Source organism: Cynoglossus semilaevis, chromosome 19 (genome assembly GCF_000523025.1).
Source record: "Cynoglossus semilaevis isolate Cse_v1.0 chromosome 19, Cse_v1.0, whole genome shotgun sequence".
Classification (NCBI taxonomy): domain Eukaryota; kingdom Metazoa; phylum Chordata; class Actinopteri; order Pleuronectiformes; family Cynoglossidae; genus Cynoglossus; species Cynoglossus semilaevis.
In genome coordinates this window covers 10,319,965-10,333,487 of record NC_024325.1, presented here as the reverse complement: position 1 = coordinate 10,333,487, position 13,523 = coordinate 10,319,965, and the positions used below count along the sequence as shown (strand labels likewise).

Here is a 13,523-nt window from a genome sequence, read left to right as displayed (position 1 = left end):
AAATCCCCACATTTTTTACCTTAAGCATCGGGACAAAGAAAGGAAGTGTGTGAACAAGAATAGCTGCAGCATCTCCCTGTGAGTGTTGGTCTTTTTGAGGGAATGCAATTGAAGTTTGACTCCAAATAATTTTGACTTTGACTTGTGAGGTGACTGATTTTCCAGTAGGACTTTCTGGAGTTGTGATTTATTGTGATGGTTGTTGTGATAGGGTTTAAATTAGCTAAGGTTAAGAGTGAGGTTTAGGGACTTAGTTGCGATGGTTATTGTTGGGAAAAGGGGCTGTGGAATGCATTATGTCTATGAATATCCTCACAGCGAGAGACAGTTTGTGTGTGTGTGTGTGTATGCTACAGAGAGAGAGGGAGGGAGAGAGAGAGTCTTGCACATCGGGGGTGGGGGAAACCGCCTCTCACATCTGGCTTGCTCTGTCAGAGGTCCAGCCTTCCCATGAAGAGAAGTTGTGATGAAACATTTCTGTACCTCCGTCACACAAACAGAAGCTCAGGGCAGGAGGCAGGAGGAGGAGAAGAGGAGAAAACGCTGCATCAGTTAAAAGAGGAGACTCCATCCACTGCTGCCTGTGCTGCTGGAGACAGGGTGACGCAGAGCGAGAGCAGCTCCTATTCCAGGTGAGGCAGTGACGAGCATTGCGGCAGCAGGACGCAGCAGCCAAGGCGCACCGTCCCAGCAGCAGCCGGTCCGTGGCTTGGTTGATTGGTCGATTGTTCGGTTTCCTGTTGGTTTTCCTCACTCATCGGAATCATAGTGAGCACACCGAGGATTTACGAGGGCAGGCGAACTGCTGCTTTCGGTGCGGGAATGTGCGTCCGGTGGCACCGCAATGACAGCTAAGCCAAAGTCTGCCACGCTTCATTTGCGGCGGTCGATCAGCGAGCAGCTGCGGGACTCCACGGCCAGAGCCTGGGACCTGCTGTGGAGGAATGTCCGGGAGCGACGGCTGGCAGGTCAGAGAGTCAAAACCAGTTTTCAAGTTTTCTCCCTGGTTTTGGTGTCAGTGTGTCCTGAAATGTCTTGTTTGGGCTGAGCAGATATAGTTAGAAGTGATCATTTCCTCACATTTGTCACAGCATCTCAGAGCCTTTAAACAGGTCAGCTGTTGAATATTTAATTCTAACTGGAGTCATATCAAAGACGCAGGTCAGTCCTGTATGACTGTGCTGCTTGGGTCAGTCTCTACAGCTGCAATACCTGATATTTTGGGAAGGTCATTGTCAAATTTAGTGCTGAAAACAGCACAGGCATGCGCCGTGGAGTTCAGGCGTTCAGATGTCCGCCCTGCACTGTGTGGTTTGTGATGGTTTTTAAAAATGTAAATTATATTGTCCAGTATTCAAATCAAGTGAGTGACTAAAAATAAGTGGTGCTTTGTTTAGAGGGTTTAGTTTGGTTTAGATTTGGTGTTGATGCTCAGAGTTAGACGCACGTCAGAGAGAGGAAGGAGGGGCGGGGGGAGGATGAGGGGAAGGAGAAATGGGAGATGCAGCTGTCTCCTCTTTTTAATGCAGTTACAAAGATGTCCTCCATTTAAGCAAATTAAGGGAAGTCTGTTCCCAAATGCACCAACCACTGAAGTGCCTTTGTATTAACACAGAGCCTGTCATGTCAGAGCAGCCAATGATTGGAGTTATTTTAGGAGCTGCAGGTGGATCTTCACCAGTTTGGGATGGTTGTTGCCCTTTAGCAAAATGTGCTACTGGTTGAGGAGACGGCACATGTATACAGCAGAATAAATAGCCTTTCAGACCACATCTGGCATGCAGTAGCTGAAATTACACCAAAGAAAGTTGTCTTCATTCTCAAAGAAGAACTATCAGAATTCTCCTTTGGCCAAGAGGAACAGACTTAACTGTTTAACCTAATAAAGAAACAGCATTGGGTTAGGGTTTATTTGCACACACCACCACTTTTTATTGTTGCCAGACATGGCCAGGGTAATTCTTAGGTGGCAATCCAAAACGGTCACCCATAACATCATAACATCCTCCATGTTTTTAACTCTGGCTTTATCAGTAGAGCCCTGGCCCACGTGCTGCCCCCTTAGGGACAGAACTGGAAATGTGGATATTATAATTATTGTGGATTCTTTTGTCTATACTATATATCAGTTAATGGTATTATGGTATATATTATGGTAAATTTTAATCCAGTGTGCTTATGTATGGGTATAGGCTATGTGCAAATTACATTATATACTAAATATATATATATATTTAACCTTTCTTGGTTAATTTCATTAAAAAAATATGTTTTATTTTAAAATTGATTTGTTTTTTAAAAAGGCTAGTTCTCTGAAACAACATCATGGTCATCTCTTATTTGTTTTTATTTGTTTCAAGCAAAACTGCAGCATTACTTAACATGATAAAACATGTCTGTCCTACAGCTGGGACACACAAGAGATGCTTAATACCAAATGGACTCAACAACATTAACCTGCAATTGACACAGACAAGGGTTGGTTTGATAATGAAGGAACTGATTTTGATTGAGCATCACCTGCTTCTTCAGTGATAGACTTTCCTTTATTTCTTCCCTCTTCATCCCAGTTTTCCTAACTCCCTTAAACCAACATCAGTCCCTCTCTTCCTCACCCTCTCTCCTGTCAACTCGCTGACTGCTAAACCAATCAGCTCAGAAGGCACAGGGTTCACATCTGTCAGGATCACATTGTGAAGAGAGAGAATCCCTCAGATGTGCACATCTGGCCTTGTTGTTACCAAGGCAGAGGCTTATCATAATGTTCCATGTAAACAGTTAGTTAAATTTTAGTCTTTACTTGTTATGAAACTAGTTTAAAAAAAACAGCACAAAAAAACAACCAAATATAGTTGTTTATTTGGTTACGTTTATGCTTCTCCTTCATAATCTGTGTCAGATTCTGTGACAGTAAGTCCATAAATATATCCCACAGGTTTTCATTGCCCAGGGTCAGAACTCCCTTCCTCTGTGTGTAGGGATTTGTTTGCGTTCGTGGCTTGGGTTTGTGTGTCGGAGTGTTATTAGAAAGCACACAGGTCTAACCTTGAATCACCTCTTTCCAACAAGTCTCTGTTTTCATTAGTTTACCTTCGTACCCTTAATTACTTTTTCTGTTTTTGTGAATGTATTCAGGAATGACCGTGAGTGAAAACAGATGAGCTGAAGGTCTTGGAGCAAAGAAGTCTTTCATTCTCAGGGCCTAGATAATTTTCAGCATTGCGCTTTTATAGATTATCTCTGGAATAAAAAGACTGAGATTTCATCTTAGAATAATCTTTTAGTAACGGTACCAGAAACCCACGCCATTTTCCTTTGTTTAGACAGAAATGGAATACCATTTATCGACTCTGAGATTCATTTAATGGGGATTATTGCCAATCTATGATATAATGTTTTACTGTAGTCGCACACATCAGACATGTCGTATTTAATCTTACAGCCTCTGATAAAATGTTCTCCGCTGCGTCCAAGTTAAAGAACTGTTGAAATGAACCGAAAAATGACAGTCTGGGTCCTAAAGGTTTGGAAATACCCTGACCACGTAGTCCAAGTCATTTATGTCCACACAGGGCTGACTAAAATCCATTGTTTTGAAAAGAAACAAAGTCTTATTTTGGTCTGTGACTGGACTCTAGTGTTTGTCCTGGCTGTAATTGATACTGGTGATTCTATTAGTGCAAACTGCAGCCCCATCATGTGCCAGTTCTTTTTACACACACACACGTCGCTGTCTTTCTTGTGGTAATGTTTATTCAATGCTGTGTTCTCGTCTGCTGTTTGATTACGCGTTACTTTTTACAGATTGCCTCAAGAGGGCAGTCAAGTCAAATCCAACCAAATGACAGATTAAGTGCTGCACTTCTCTACGGGGGTTTGAGTTGCGCCATGCCATCCGTGCACATTTCAGTGATTTCAGAGACGTCACTCACACCCACGACACTGTACAACCAGCAGATTAAATCCCTCTCTGCTGGGAGATCAGGTGTATGTGTGTGGGATGCTGCTGACCTAAAACTGACTCTGCCTTGACCTACTTTTCACGTGAGACCTAATAAAGCTGTTACCCCCTGGCCCTTACCTTGAATCCACGAATGGATTCAGATTATCTCCTGCATCTTCTGCTGCTGCTGATCCTGAAAAACACTTTTTTTTTGCTTCTTCTGTACATTTATGGCACGCTACCATTCAGTCACACATTACAGAAATTAGCATGGCTGTCCGCAGCTGCCATATCGCAGGCATGTTTTTTTTTTTTCTGCTCCTGTTGCTATCTGAGGCCCATGCAGGGAATGTGAGTGTTTTGGTTGTGATAAACGTCATGTGACATGGAGTGTCACTTGATGGCGTGGTTTCAGAGAACATTTCTCAATAGCATTACAGTGCTACTCTGCATTAGCAACAATAGTGTTGGTCCTACATACATTCCTCAGCAGAGTCTCACACACCCACTTACTCACTATTGTTCCTCCCTTTCCCTCGTCACATCGGGACGGTGCTTTTCCTCCAGAACTGTACGATCACATCTCCTATTATCCCACACAATGATCTTTGGTCATCCCCCAAAGTACACAAAGAGCGTGTACTATACTCTATTAGAATGTATTACATTGTGTCAGGAAGTTGGGCGCTGTTAGCATACGCCATCATGCTGTCGTTAATGGTCATGTGGTGGTCAAGAAAAAAAAAACTTTTGGGAAGCAGAAGTTTGTGAATTGTACTCTCATCTCAGCTGTCAAGCGAGCGCCTTGTGTCACGCGCATGTGGGAAGAAGTCAGTCTGTTGTTGACGTCAGGTGGTTAGATGAAGGATGTGTGTTTGTTTGGGTGTGATGAGCTGAAGGGAGGAGAAGGAGGAGAAGGAGGAGGCAGGCTGGAGGGGCCATGACCGAGCTTCCAGTGAGGACATGTTAGAAGCAGGAATTCACAAGGAGTGTTCCCACACAAACACATCAAGACGAGAGGAGAAGAAGCCGCGTTGAATAGCGAGGATTATAGGAGTACACTCTGGAGGCTGAGGACAGCACTTTGAGTACTATGGACGCTGTGGACACTGCAGTAAACTTGGAGAGTGTTGCTGCCTCAGCACACTGTGGGGGTGCAGACCCAGCAAATACTGCAGGGATGGAAGCGACAGTGAATTCAACATTGGACAATACAAGCCCAGTGGGTATAACCAGAGAGGAAGATGATGTGATGGAGGATAAAATCCAGCAGCCCCTGTGTGCAGCGGTGACCGTCGGTGTCACTGACACTGTCGCTGGTACCGATGGGTCAGACGGCAGAAATATGGAAACCAAGGAGGACGGTATAAGTCACTGTACCAAGGGCAACATAAGTAACTCTGACAGTGATAGCGACAGCACCAGTGAGAGCACCTGCCTGGAGGCCATGACACCTGACTGCAAGGACTACTACCTGAGACTAGGGGGCACCCCTCGACGACGCTCAGCCCTCCGGCTGTCACGCATTATTGCCCGCAAGCAGCTGCTACGGCGTCTGGCCCAAGGTAGAAAGAGAGAGTGTTACACAACAGTGTGGGTCGTTAGTGTAATTAGATTTGTGACTCATTGATTTGTTCTTGACAAATTGACAAATGGGATATATTTATAGCTTTATAGCTTTTGATTTTAATATTAATATGTGAAAGTCCCACTGCAGTAGTGGTTAGCTTTTTTTTTTTTGTTCTTATTTCCAACGACCAATTCAACACTATACCATTAAGTATTAAATATTTTATCACTTTGTAGTACTTTAAGCACAATCACATACAGTAACCTTGGAGTCAACAGGATAAAGTCTGAAGAAATGAATGTATGGAGTGATGACGCGAGGATATTCTGATTCAAACCTCAGTACGGATGATAATAATACATAATTTAAAGGTATTAACCAAATTTATTCTGGCTGTTAAAGATTTATTAGATGAGTACATGGATAAATTAAAACTGTAATGTGGCCGTTTATAAATCCCCATCTAAACGTCATGTTTAAATATTCATCAAAATATTCTTTTTTTTTTAAAGTTAATAGTGAAAAATGGATGAATTAAAATGGACTGTCTGCTCAGCAGTGATTTGTTTTAATTTCCAAACTATTCTTTTTACAAGAGCAAATGCGATAATTGTTACTCAGTGGTGGCTGTAGTGTAATTGCTCTGAATAATCAACGCTGCTACGAATTGTTGACTAATGAATCACTTGCTGACGTGGGTCACCATATTTAGCTAACAGACATTGGTATCTACATCAAATGTAGATAGAAATCAGAGTACACATTCAAAGGCTTTAGTTGACGTTTTTCCATGTGAGTCGCTGACGTCCTGACTGATCATTTTTTCAGTATTTTTTCCTTCCCTGGTGGAAAAAGAATAAACAGGTCTTCGACAGTAGAAGTTGAATATCTATCTTGTGTTTCAACATACTGTGCTTATTGGCAGGAGCGTACACACCTAACACTGCCAGTATTCCCACTTCCTCCTGTTTTTACGGTTGGACATATGGAGCCATTTTCTCTCCAAAAATGTCTTTCATAAATCGAAGAGAAATCAACGCAGGCCCTGAAGGGATTTTTGTCTTCTGCCATACTCTTTAGCATTGTATTCTATGGTAACTTCCTCTTCTTCCTGTCACATGACGCACATTTCCCGAGGACTACGCAACACATCCCGCTCCCAGTGGCACCGCCACAGGGTTTGGTTTTGAAATGTTTCTCTGGCTTCCCTGTAGGACTGAGGTTTGTCCTGTGTCAGTTTCAGCCCAGACCTGATCGACTGATGCTGACATTACATAGAACTAATTCTGATTCACCCTGATGACTGTGGTCTGACAAAGAAGAAGAGACTTGTAAAGTCTTGTGTTAGGTGTGTGCCGCCTCACGAAAACATCACAGGAAGAGAGATGACAGTTATGGCAGGAGAGGAATGTAGATGGAGAGCAAGTTTATGCCTGTGCTGCGTGATTATTAGACTTTCACTGACACACTGCAGTTTATGCCTGTGCTGCGTGATTATTACACTTTCACTGACACACTGCACTCTCTCCCCCTCTCTCTCTGTCTCTTTCCCATGTTGAATTCCACGTTTCAACAGCTGCTGGACTGTCCTAAAATAAAAAATGAACTCAGTGACCAATCTCCATCTGACTCTGATTAAAAGCAACTGACTTTGATTCATATCTGAGACTAACCGTCCCCTCTCTCTCCATTTAGATTTATTCAGGCACATATGTGGTCTGTATGTGTGACTGACAGTTTTAACCTGTGCTCTGAGTGGCAAATGGAAAAATTCCGATCCAGGCCCCCAAATAGTTGAGGAAAGAAGTCAGTTTGGTGATGGAGCTAAGTGGTAACATACAGTAAAGGACAGAAGATATCTAAAAATATTTAAGAATTTCTGTGGTAACAACATTACTGTGAAAGTTGGTCTGTTGTCTAAGATGAAATACCAACCAAAGTCTTTGGCTGAGAGTGAGGGGAATGGGTTTGGAATCCCACCCTGAAAGGCGACAATTCCCTTGCCCCCTGGTTGCTTTCAGCAATCACTGCTTCTCCAAGAATGGGTTGATGGTTTAAATTCCGGTGGACAATGGACAAATCCCATTGTGTGTGTATGTACATAAACGTACCACGACAGCAAATTGAATATTTCTTTTGTTTTTTTATTTTTAGACAAACAAATGTATTTTAGTTAGTGCATTTGTTTTACTATTTAATTTATGTAATTTTTACAATATTTCTCTTAAGGTTGTTGGGCTTGGCTCCAGTCCCACTCCTGCCTACATCTCTGAAACATTAGAAGATGAATGAATGAATGATTTTCTGTACATCCTCCTACCTGCGGAGTACGGAATCAGAAATCAGTTTCTGATACATGGTAGACTGTGATATGTGCAACAATTTGTTAAACAAGTCCAAAGCTGGTAGCATGATTACCAGTAGTTTCCACTCATGGACTTTGTGCATTGTTCTCGTGACCTCGTAAATCTCTTCACAACTGTATAAACTCTAGATGGCGACAGACCTTAATTGTTTGGACTAAAAAAACAGTGTTTGCTCCTTGTCAAACAGTTATAATTCAACAGAGCCGGTGGTGAGACGCTGCTTTTACACTTGTATAGATAGGCAGGCAAGCATTTACCAGGCTGTTTGTTTATCAAATATAGTGTTAAATGAATGACCAAAGTATATGAACTATAATCAATTTTGGGATAAAGGCCAACAAACGAACTGTATTTCTAAATGTTAAATTCAGGGGAGGTTTAACTCTGTAACTCACATCACAACCAACTAGTGCAAACTTTTAAAATCTGCTTCTTTTGGAATTTAATGAGACTTTTAGTGGGACTTGGCCAACAGTGCCTGAGGAAACATTTGATTGCTTTCATTAGTAAGTGCTATCATTTGATCACTTCATTTTTGTGTGTTTGTCTGTCTGTGTAGAAGAAACTGGTGTTGAAATGCATGTTGGGCAAATACTGCAAAAAGCCAATGCTGCAAAGGTGAATAATAGTCACTGATGCCACAGCAGTGGAATTAGAGTGACGGTCTGGACAGTATGCTGTCACACATTGCTCTAACACCCTCTACTGGATAAAAGAGAATATAACCGTACGCATTTTCATAACTTGCGGTCAGAATATAACCGTACGCATTTTCATAACATGCGGTCTCATCACGTCATCACGTCATTGGTTTAACTGTCACTCTAATGCCAGTGCTGTGATTATGGTCAGCTGTTGACTTCCAGCTGTCCTGACGGTCCTTGATGTGTTCCCTGGTCTGTTCCTGAGGGAGAAACATCCGTGCAGATAAGCTGTAGCAGACAGCACAGAAGGACTGCTCTTTAACATCACTCCCTCGTTCCCTCACTCCCTCACTCCCTCCTTACTTTCCTTCTCTTTCACATCACTTATTCTGACTTCTACTTTTTTTTGTTGTTGTTGTTGCTTTGACCCTTAAACATGAAGGACTAAGTGCTTTAGCTTATGTGGGAACATGGCTGGTTTCCAGGCATCGTTTGTGTGCGTGTGTGTGTATTTGACAGAGAGAGAGAGTGTGTATGAGTGTGTGTTGTCATGCTTTAAACTATTATCTCTTCTCTATTTCCTAACCTACTTATTTCAACTGAAAAAGTTTAGAACCAAACAAATTTGAAGTCTATCGTTTATTAAATCAAACTTTTCTCTGAGTTCAGCGCCATCCTTATCCATCACTGTGCCTCATTACCATTACTCCAGCACGGTTGCTCTGACACGGTCACTCTGAGGACTTCCTGTTGCTGTTCTTAGCTCACATGCCGATCTCGACTCATGGGAAATCCACAGCAGGAAATGATGTCATCTTCGAGGTACTTAAGGTCCTTGAAATCCGCAGCTTCACAGACAAAACAGTGAGAAACAAGTCGTCAGGGAGTGAGGGTTGGCGCGGCTGGGTGAAGTGGGGGAACTGGAAGCGAGAGGAAAACATGTGACAGCACACGGTCGTAAAAAAGGAAGGATGCCGAGGTGCTTGTAATACATAGCGCGTTATGTAACAAAGACGGCAACACATGATGTAATTACCTGACGGTCCCTTTGTCCCAGGGACGTCCACATCCACACAGCCACGCTCTGTGATACACATACCATCTGTTGACCTTCCCTGCTGCAGCTCCACTGTCTTGCTGGCTGTTGGTCATATATTCTCCACAGCATGAATGCACCAGGGAATGGTTTAAACTCAGTGGGCAGCGAGGATTAGTTCAGTCCGACTGTGTGTGAATGTGTGTGTTTCCTGGTCCAGTAATAATATGTTTGTGTACTAATTAATCTCTTGATTAAATTCTGCTTGGATGAATAGTGCTGCTTTGTTCCCACAGTGACAGGAGCTTTGGCACATTTTGGCACAAACAAAGCGGTTCTGTGCCAACACGCAGCAACCATGTTGAAGTACACGACTCTGTGCTTTCTTTTTGCCTAATCTGCTAATAAGGCAACAATGGTTTAGGTGGGATTACCTTTCAATGCACTTGAAAAGTCAAAGTACATGTAATATAGTTGATGAGAGCATATGGTTGAAGGCTGCATGAGTATGCTGTTGTCAGACGGGAAGAAGTAAACTGTCAGAATTGTAGTGTTGTGTAGAAGCAGTGTTGTTGAAAGTTTTAAAGATTCATGAAAAATAACTTTGTAGGTACAAATAAATACATTTGTGAAAATCGGTTGAAATAACACAGAAATATGAAATATATGTATAATATATGTATATATGTAGTAGATTTAAAAAATACTCTAATATAATTAACAGTATTTTGACAGAGCAAGCCAAATATATAAATATAACTTTAAGTCAAATTACTATAAAAAAACACTCGCTATTCAAATGTTTTTGTTTCTCACTAGGTTTCCACACAAGTTGTAAGTAAAACAAAGATTGAGTTAAAAACACCTGGTGAATAAACACAATTAAATAAAAAATAAAACTAAAAATAAATTAAAAGTTAATCAGAGTTGTCAACATGGAAGTTTAGTTAGAAAAAAAAAATGTTCAGAACTAGCTAAATTACCAGAAACATCAAGAATAGCTTAATCTGTCCAATATTCTGTTCTTTTGTTTTGGTTGTAGACCAGAATAACCTTGTCCTCGAGTCACAGTTGGACCCTAAACCAGAACTTAGACATTCACCTACAGATTATCCCAATCCTCAGCTCTGGAGTTTGTATTAATTAAACAAAAAGAAAAAAAAAAACAGAAATTCAAATTCCTATCTGTTTTCTGTTAGCGTGGAGTTTTTACAATGAAAATGGGACGTGATGACGCGTTCGTCTTCCTTCCTGTGGTTTTCTCACGGGGCCTGTCCCTCTCTGCTGCCCTTCCCATCCTCAGCTGTCTGTCTCCTCTCCTCTCTTTGCATTCTCCGAGTCACTGGGGCCAACATCTGGACGCTGCTAATTCTCTCTGTGCCGCTGGAGTGTTTAATGTAGTGTGTAATCGTACGTGTTGATGTGGTAGATGGTTACGAACGTCAAATGCATAGGAAAAGATCGAGATCAGAGGAACAGAGACTTGTGGCCAGGAGGTCGAACTGCCGCTTGAGGTGAATCTGACCCTGGAAAACAGCCAGTCCGGTAACTAAGCATTGTGTTTGATGTAAGTGAAGTTAAGGATGTGGATGTGTCAGGGTGAAAGTATGTAGATGAGAAATGGGAAAAAAGAGGAGAGTGATTCAGAAAAGTGTTGAGAGCCGTGAATAGAAAGAAAATGTGAAATATAGAGATGTTGTTAGTGGATCCTAACAAAGCTGAAGAGAAGCTGAGGAGAAAATTAGAGGGAAGAGAAAAGCTGCATGGGGCTGGCTGCTGGAGGGAGGCACAGCTGTAAACACGAGAGTTTGAGAGGCAGTGAGGGAGAAAGCAAAAAGAGTCACCTCTCGATGGAGAGTGTTGGAGTGAGGGGATGGTGGGCACGGGGCAGAGAGGACGCGTCAGTCTGAGCAGAGGAGATCGAAATAGCAGCATGTCATCGGCCGCACCATGAAGGCGTCAAGTAAGTTGTCACTTCTCTGCCTCTCCTGGCTTTTCCATCTGGAGTTTCTCCTTCTATTTCCAGACTCTTGCATAAAAATCTTTATTTTTAGTGATTTGAGCCTCATCTTGTCTCGTGTGATTTGGACGCAGCAGATATGCCGAGAATGTAGCTGGAGGGATGGTAATTGCTGGATTGCGGTGAGAGGATCATTTCCTGTGAGCGTTCTCATCTCTGATGGTGAAAACAGAGGCTTTTTATTGCCAGGCTGAACTTTGTCCCCAGTGTTTCTCAGGCGTCGCTGTCGTTCAATGCCGGCACCTTAACACCAATGAATGAGGGAAGTGAGAGTGAATGAGAAAAGCATTGAGTGGAGTCAGAAACATGTGGCTTTCATAGTTGTGGAGCTGGAATAACTGAGAGAAGTCTTTGTGCCTGAGGATTTAGTTTTTATACTGTGAAGTTGATCGCTGTTGATCACATATATATACATATATAATATATAAGTATGTATATATATATGTATACTGTATATATAAATACATGCACACACATATATACAGTACATAAATGTGTGTATGTATGTGTATTTATATAAATATATGTATTTTTTTTACTTTAGTACTGTATTAGATATAAGTAAAATATATGTAAATATATGTATCTGTATTGGTAGCTGCTCTTTAGGCTCTATTTTTTTTTTCTTAATCCTATATTCATATTTAAAATATCTGTATTTGTTGTCTCTACTTTTTTTTTTAATGTTTTTTTGTTTGTAGTATCAATGAAGGTTTAATTTAATTTAATTCAATTTAATTTAATTTCTCATTTTGATAACTGTGATGTACATATATAAAATAAATTCCACATTTATTTGAAAAACATATTTGAAATGCATGTAAACTACATGCATTATTCCATTATCCACAGACTGAATAATCAAAATCTTTTGCTGCAGCCCTTGTTATAGAGATTATAATCTCTGTATCTTACATTCAAATATACTGGCAAATAATATTTTGTCACCATTTCTAAACACAGACAACACGCGCACATGCAGGTTGTAAAGTTGTCAGGATTCTGAGCACGACTTATGCAAGCGGAAAAAGCAGTAAAAAGAAAATGCCTGTAAAGCCCTTCATGATGCTGGGGGCAGCAGCAGCAGCAGCAGCAGGGTGTGGTTCCACGTTAAAGGTCTGCTACGTTAATGTGCAGTACCAACTAAAAGCTGACCATTCTTCTCTGTTGTGGGGTATTTAACTTTCACCTTCCTATCTGGCTCGTTTCCAATTTTCCAATGTCTTCATTCCAAAAATTCCCAAAGGACAGTGTCTTTCTAAAATGTTCTTCCCCATTTTGTAAAACTTCATCCATCTCCATTCTCTTCTTTATTCCTGTCTTTTACTTAAGGTTTTTTCCCCTTTTTTATGACTTTTCCAGCTACTTTTTATTTTGTTGTTTGCATTTCTATTGTTTTTACACATTTGTGACACATTTTTGTGTGTTTTGTTTTACAGAGATTGAAGCGAAGGAGGCTTGTGACTGGCTTAGAGCAGCAGGGTTTCCACAGTACGCTCAACTTTATGAAGGTAACACACACAAATCCTTAATCCTTAGCCTAACCAGGCCATAATTCTAATCCCAACTCATCAAAATATTCTCTTTACTAGGGAAGACTTTTACAATCTCAAAACAAAAAAGAAAACATGAAAAATGTCCCCTCAAGTATAGCTATTCGTAGACCACATACACACACACACAGATACTCATACACACACTTGAGTCAGAATTCTCCGACTTGGTTCCCTCCTGCTTTGTGTTATTTTTTCCCCATTATCTTATTTTTCCTCTCATTTTAATTTTCCTCCTTTCTTACTGTCGTCCCATCTTTTTCATAACCCTGCCATAGCAACCACTGCATTCTATTTCCAGGCTTCAGTTCCTGTCCAGAGGGAGGGGTCATGGGAAAGGCCTTGTTATCACTGCTGGGACTCTCACAGCTTCTTTTTCTGTCTTCCTTCC

General features: G+C 41.3%; 1 protein-coding gene across 14 annotated transcripts in view; it reads left to right on the top strand.

Moving 5' to 3' along the window:
• Positions 1–13,523, top strand: part of stard13a (StAR related lipid transfer domain containing 13a) — a 48,835-nt gene that overhangs the window by 24,007 nt on the left and 11,305 nt on the right. For 11 of the 14 annotated variants that reach the window (XR_001761629.2, XM_025065793.1, XM_025065791.1 and 8 more), the window contains one exon: positions 13,019–13,090. Coding sequence is in view for 13 of the 14 variants with exons in the window: in XM_025065793.1 (XP_024921561.1) it covers positions 13,019–13,090 (72 nt within the window). In the remaining variant the exon portion in view is untranslated. Of the gene's footprint in view, positions 1–350; positions 969–2,927; positions 5,509–10,903; positions 11,523–13,018; positions 13,091–13,523 lie in introns of those variants that run through there. The other 3 variants (XM_017041756.2, XM_008332873.3, XM_017041758.2) reach the window with 3 other exon arrangements.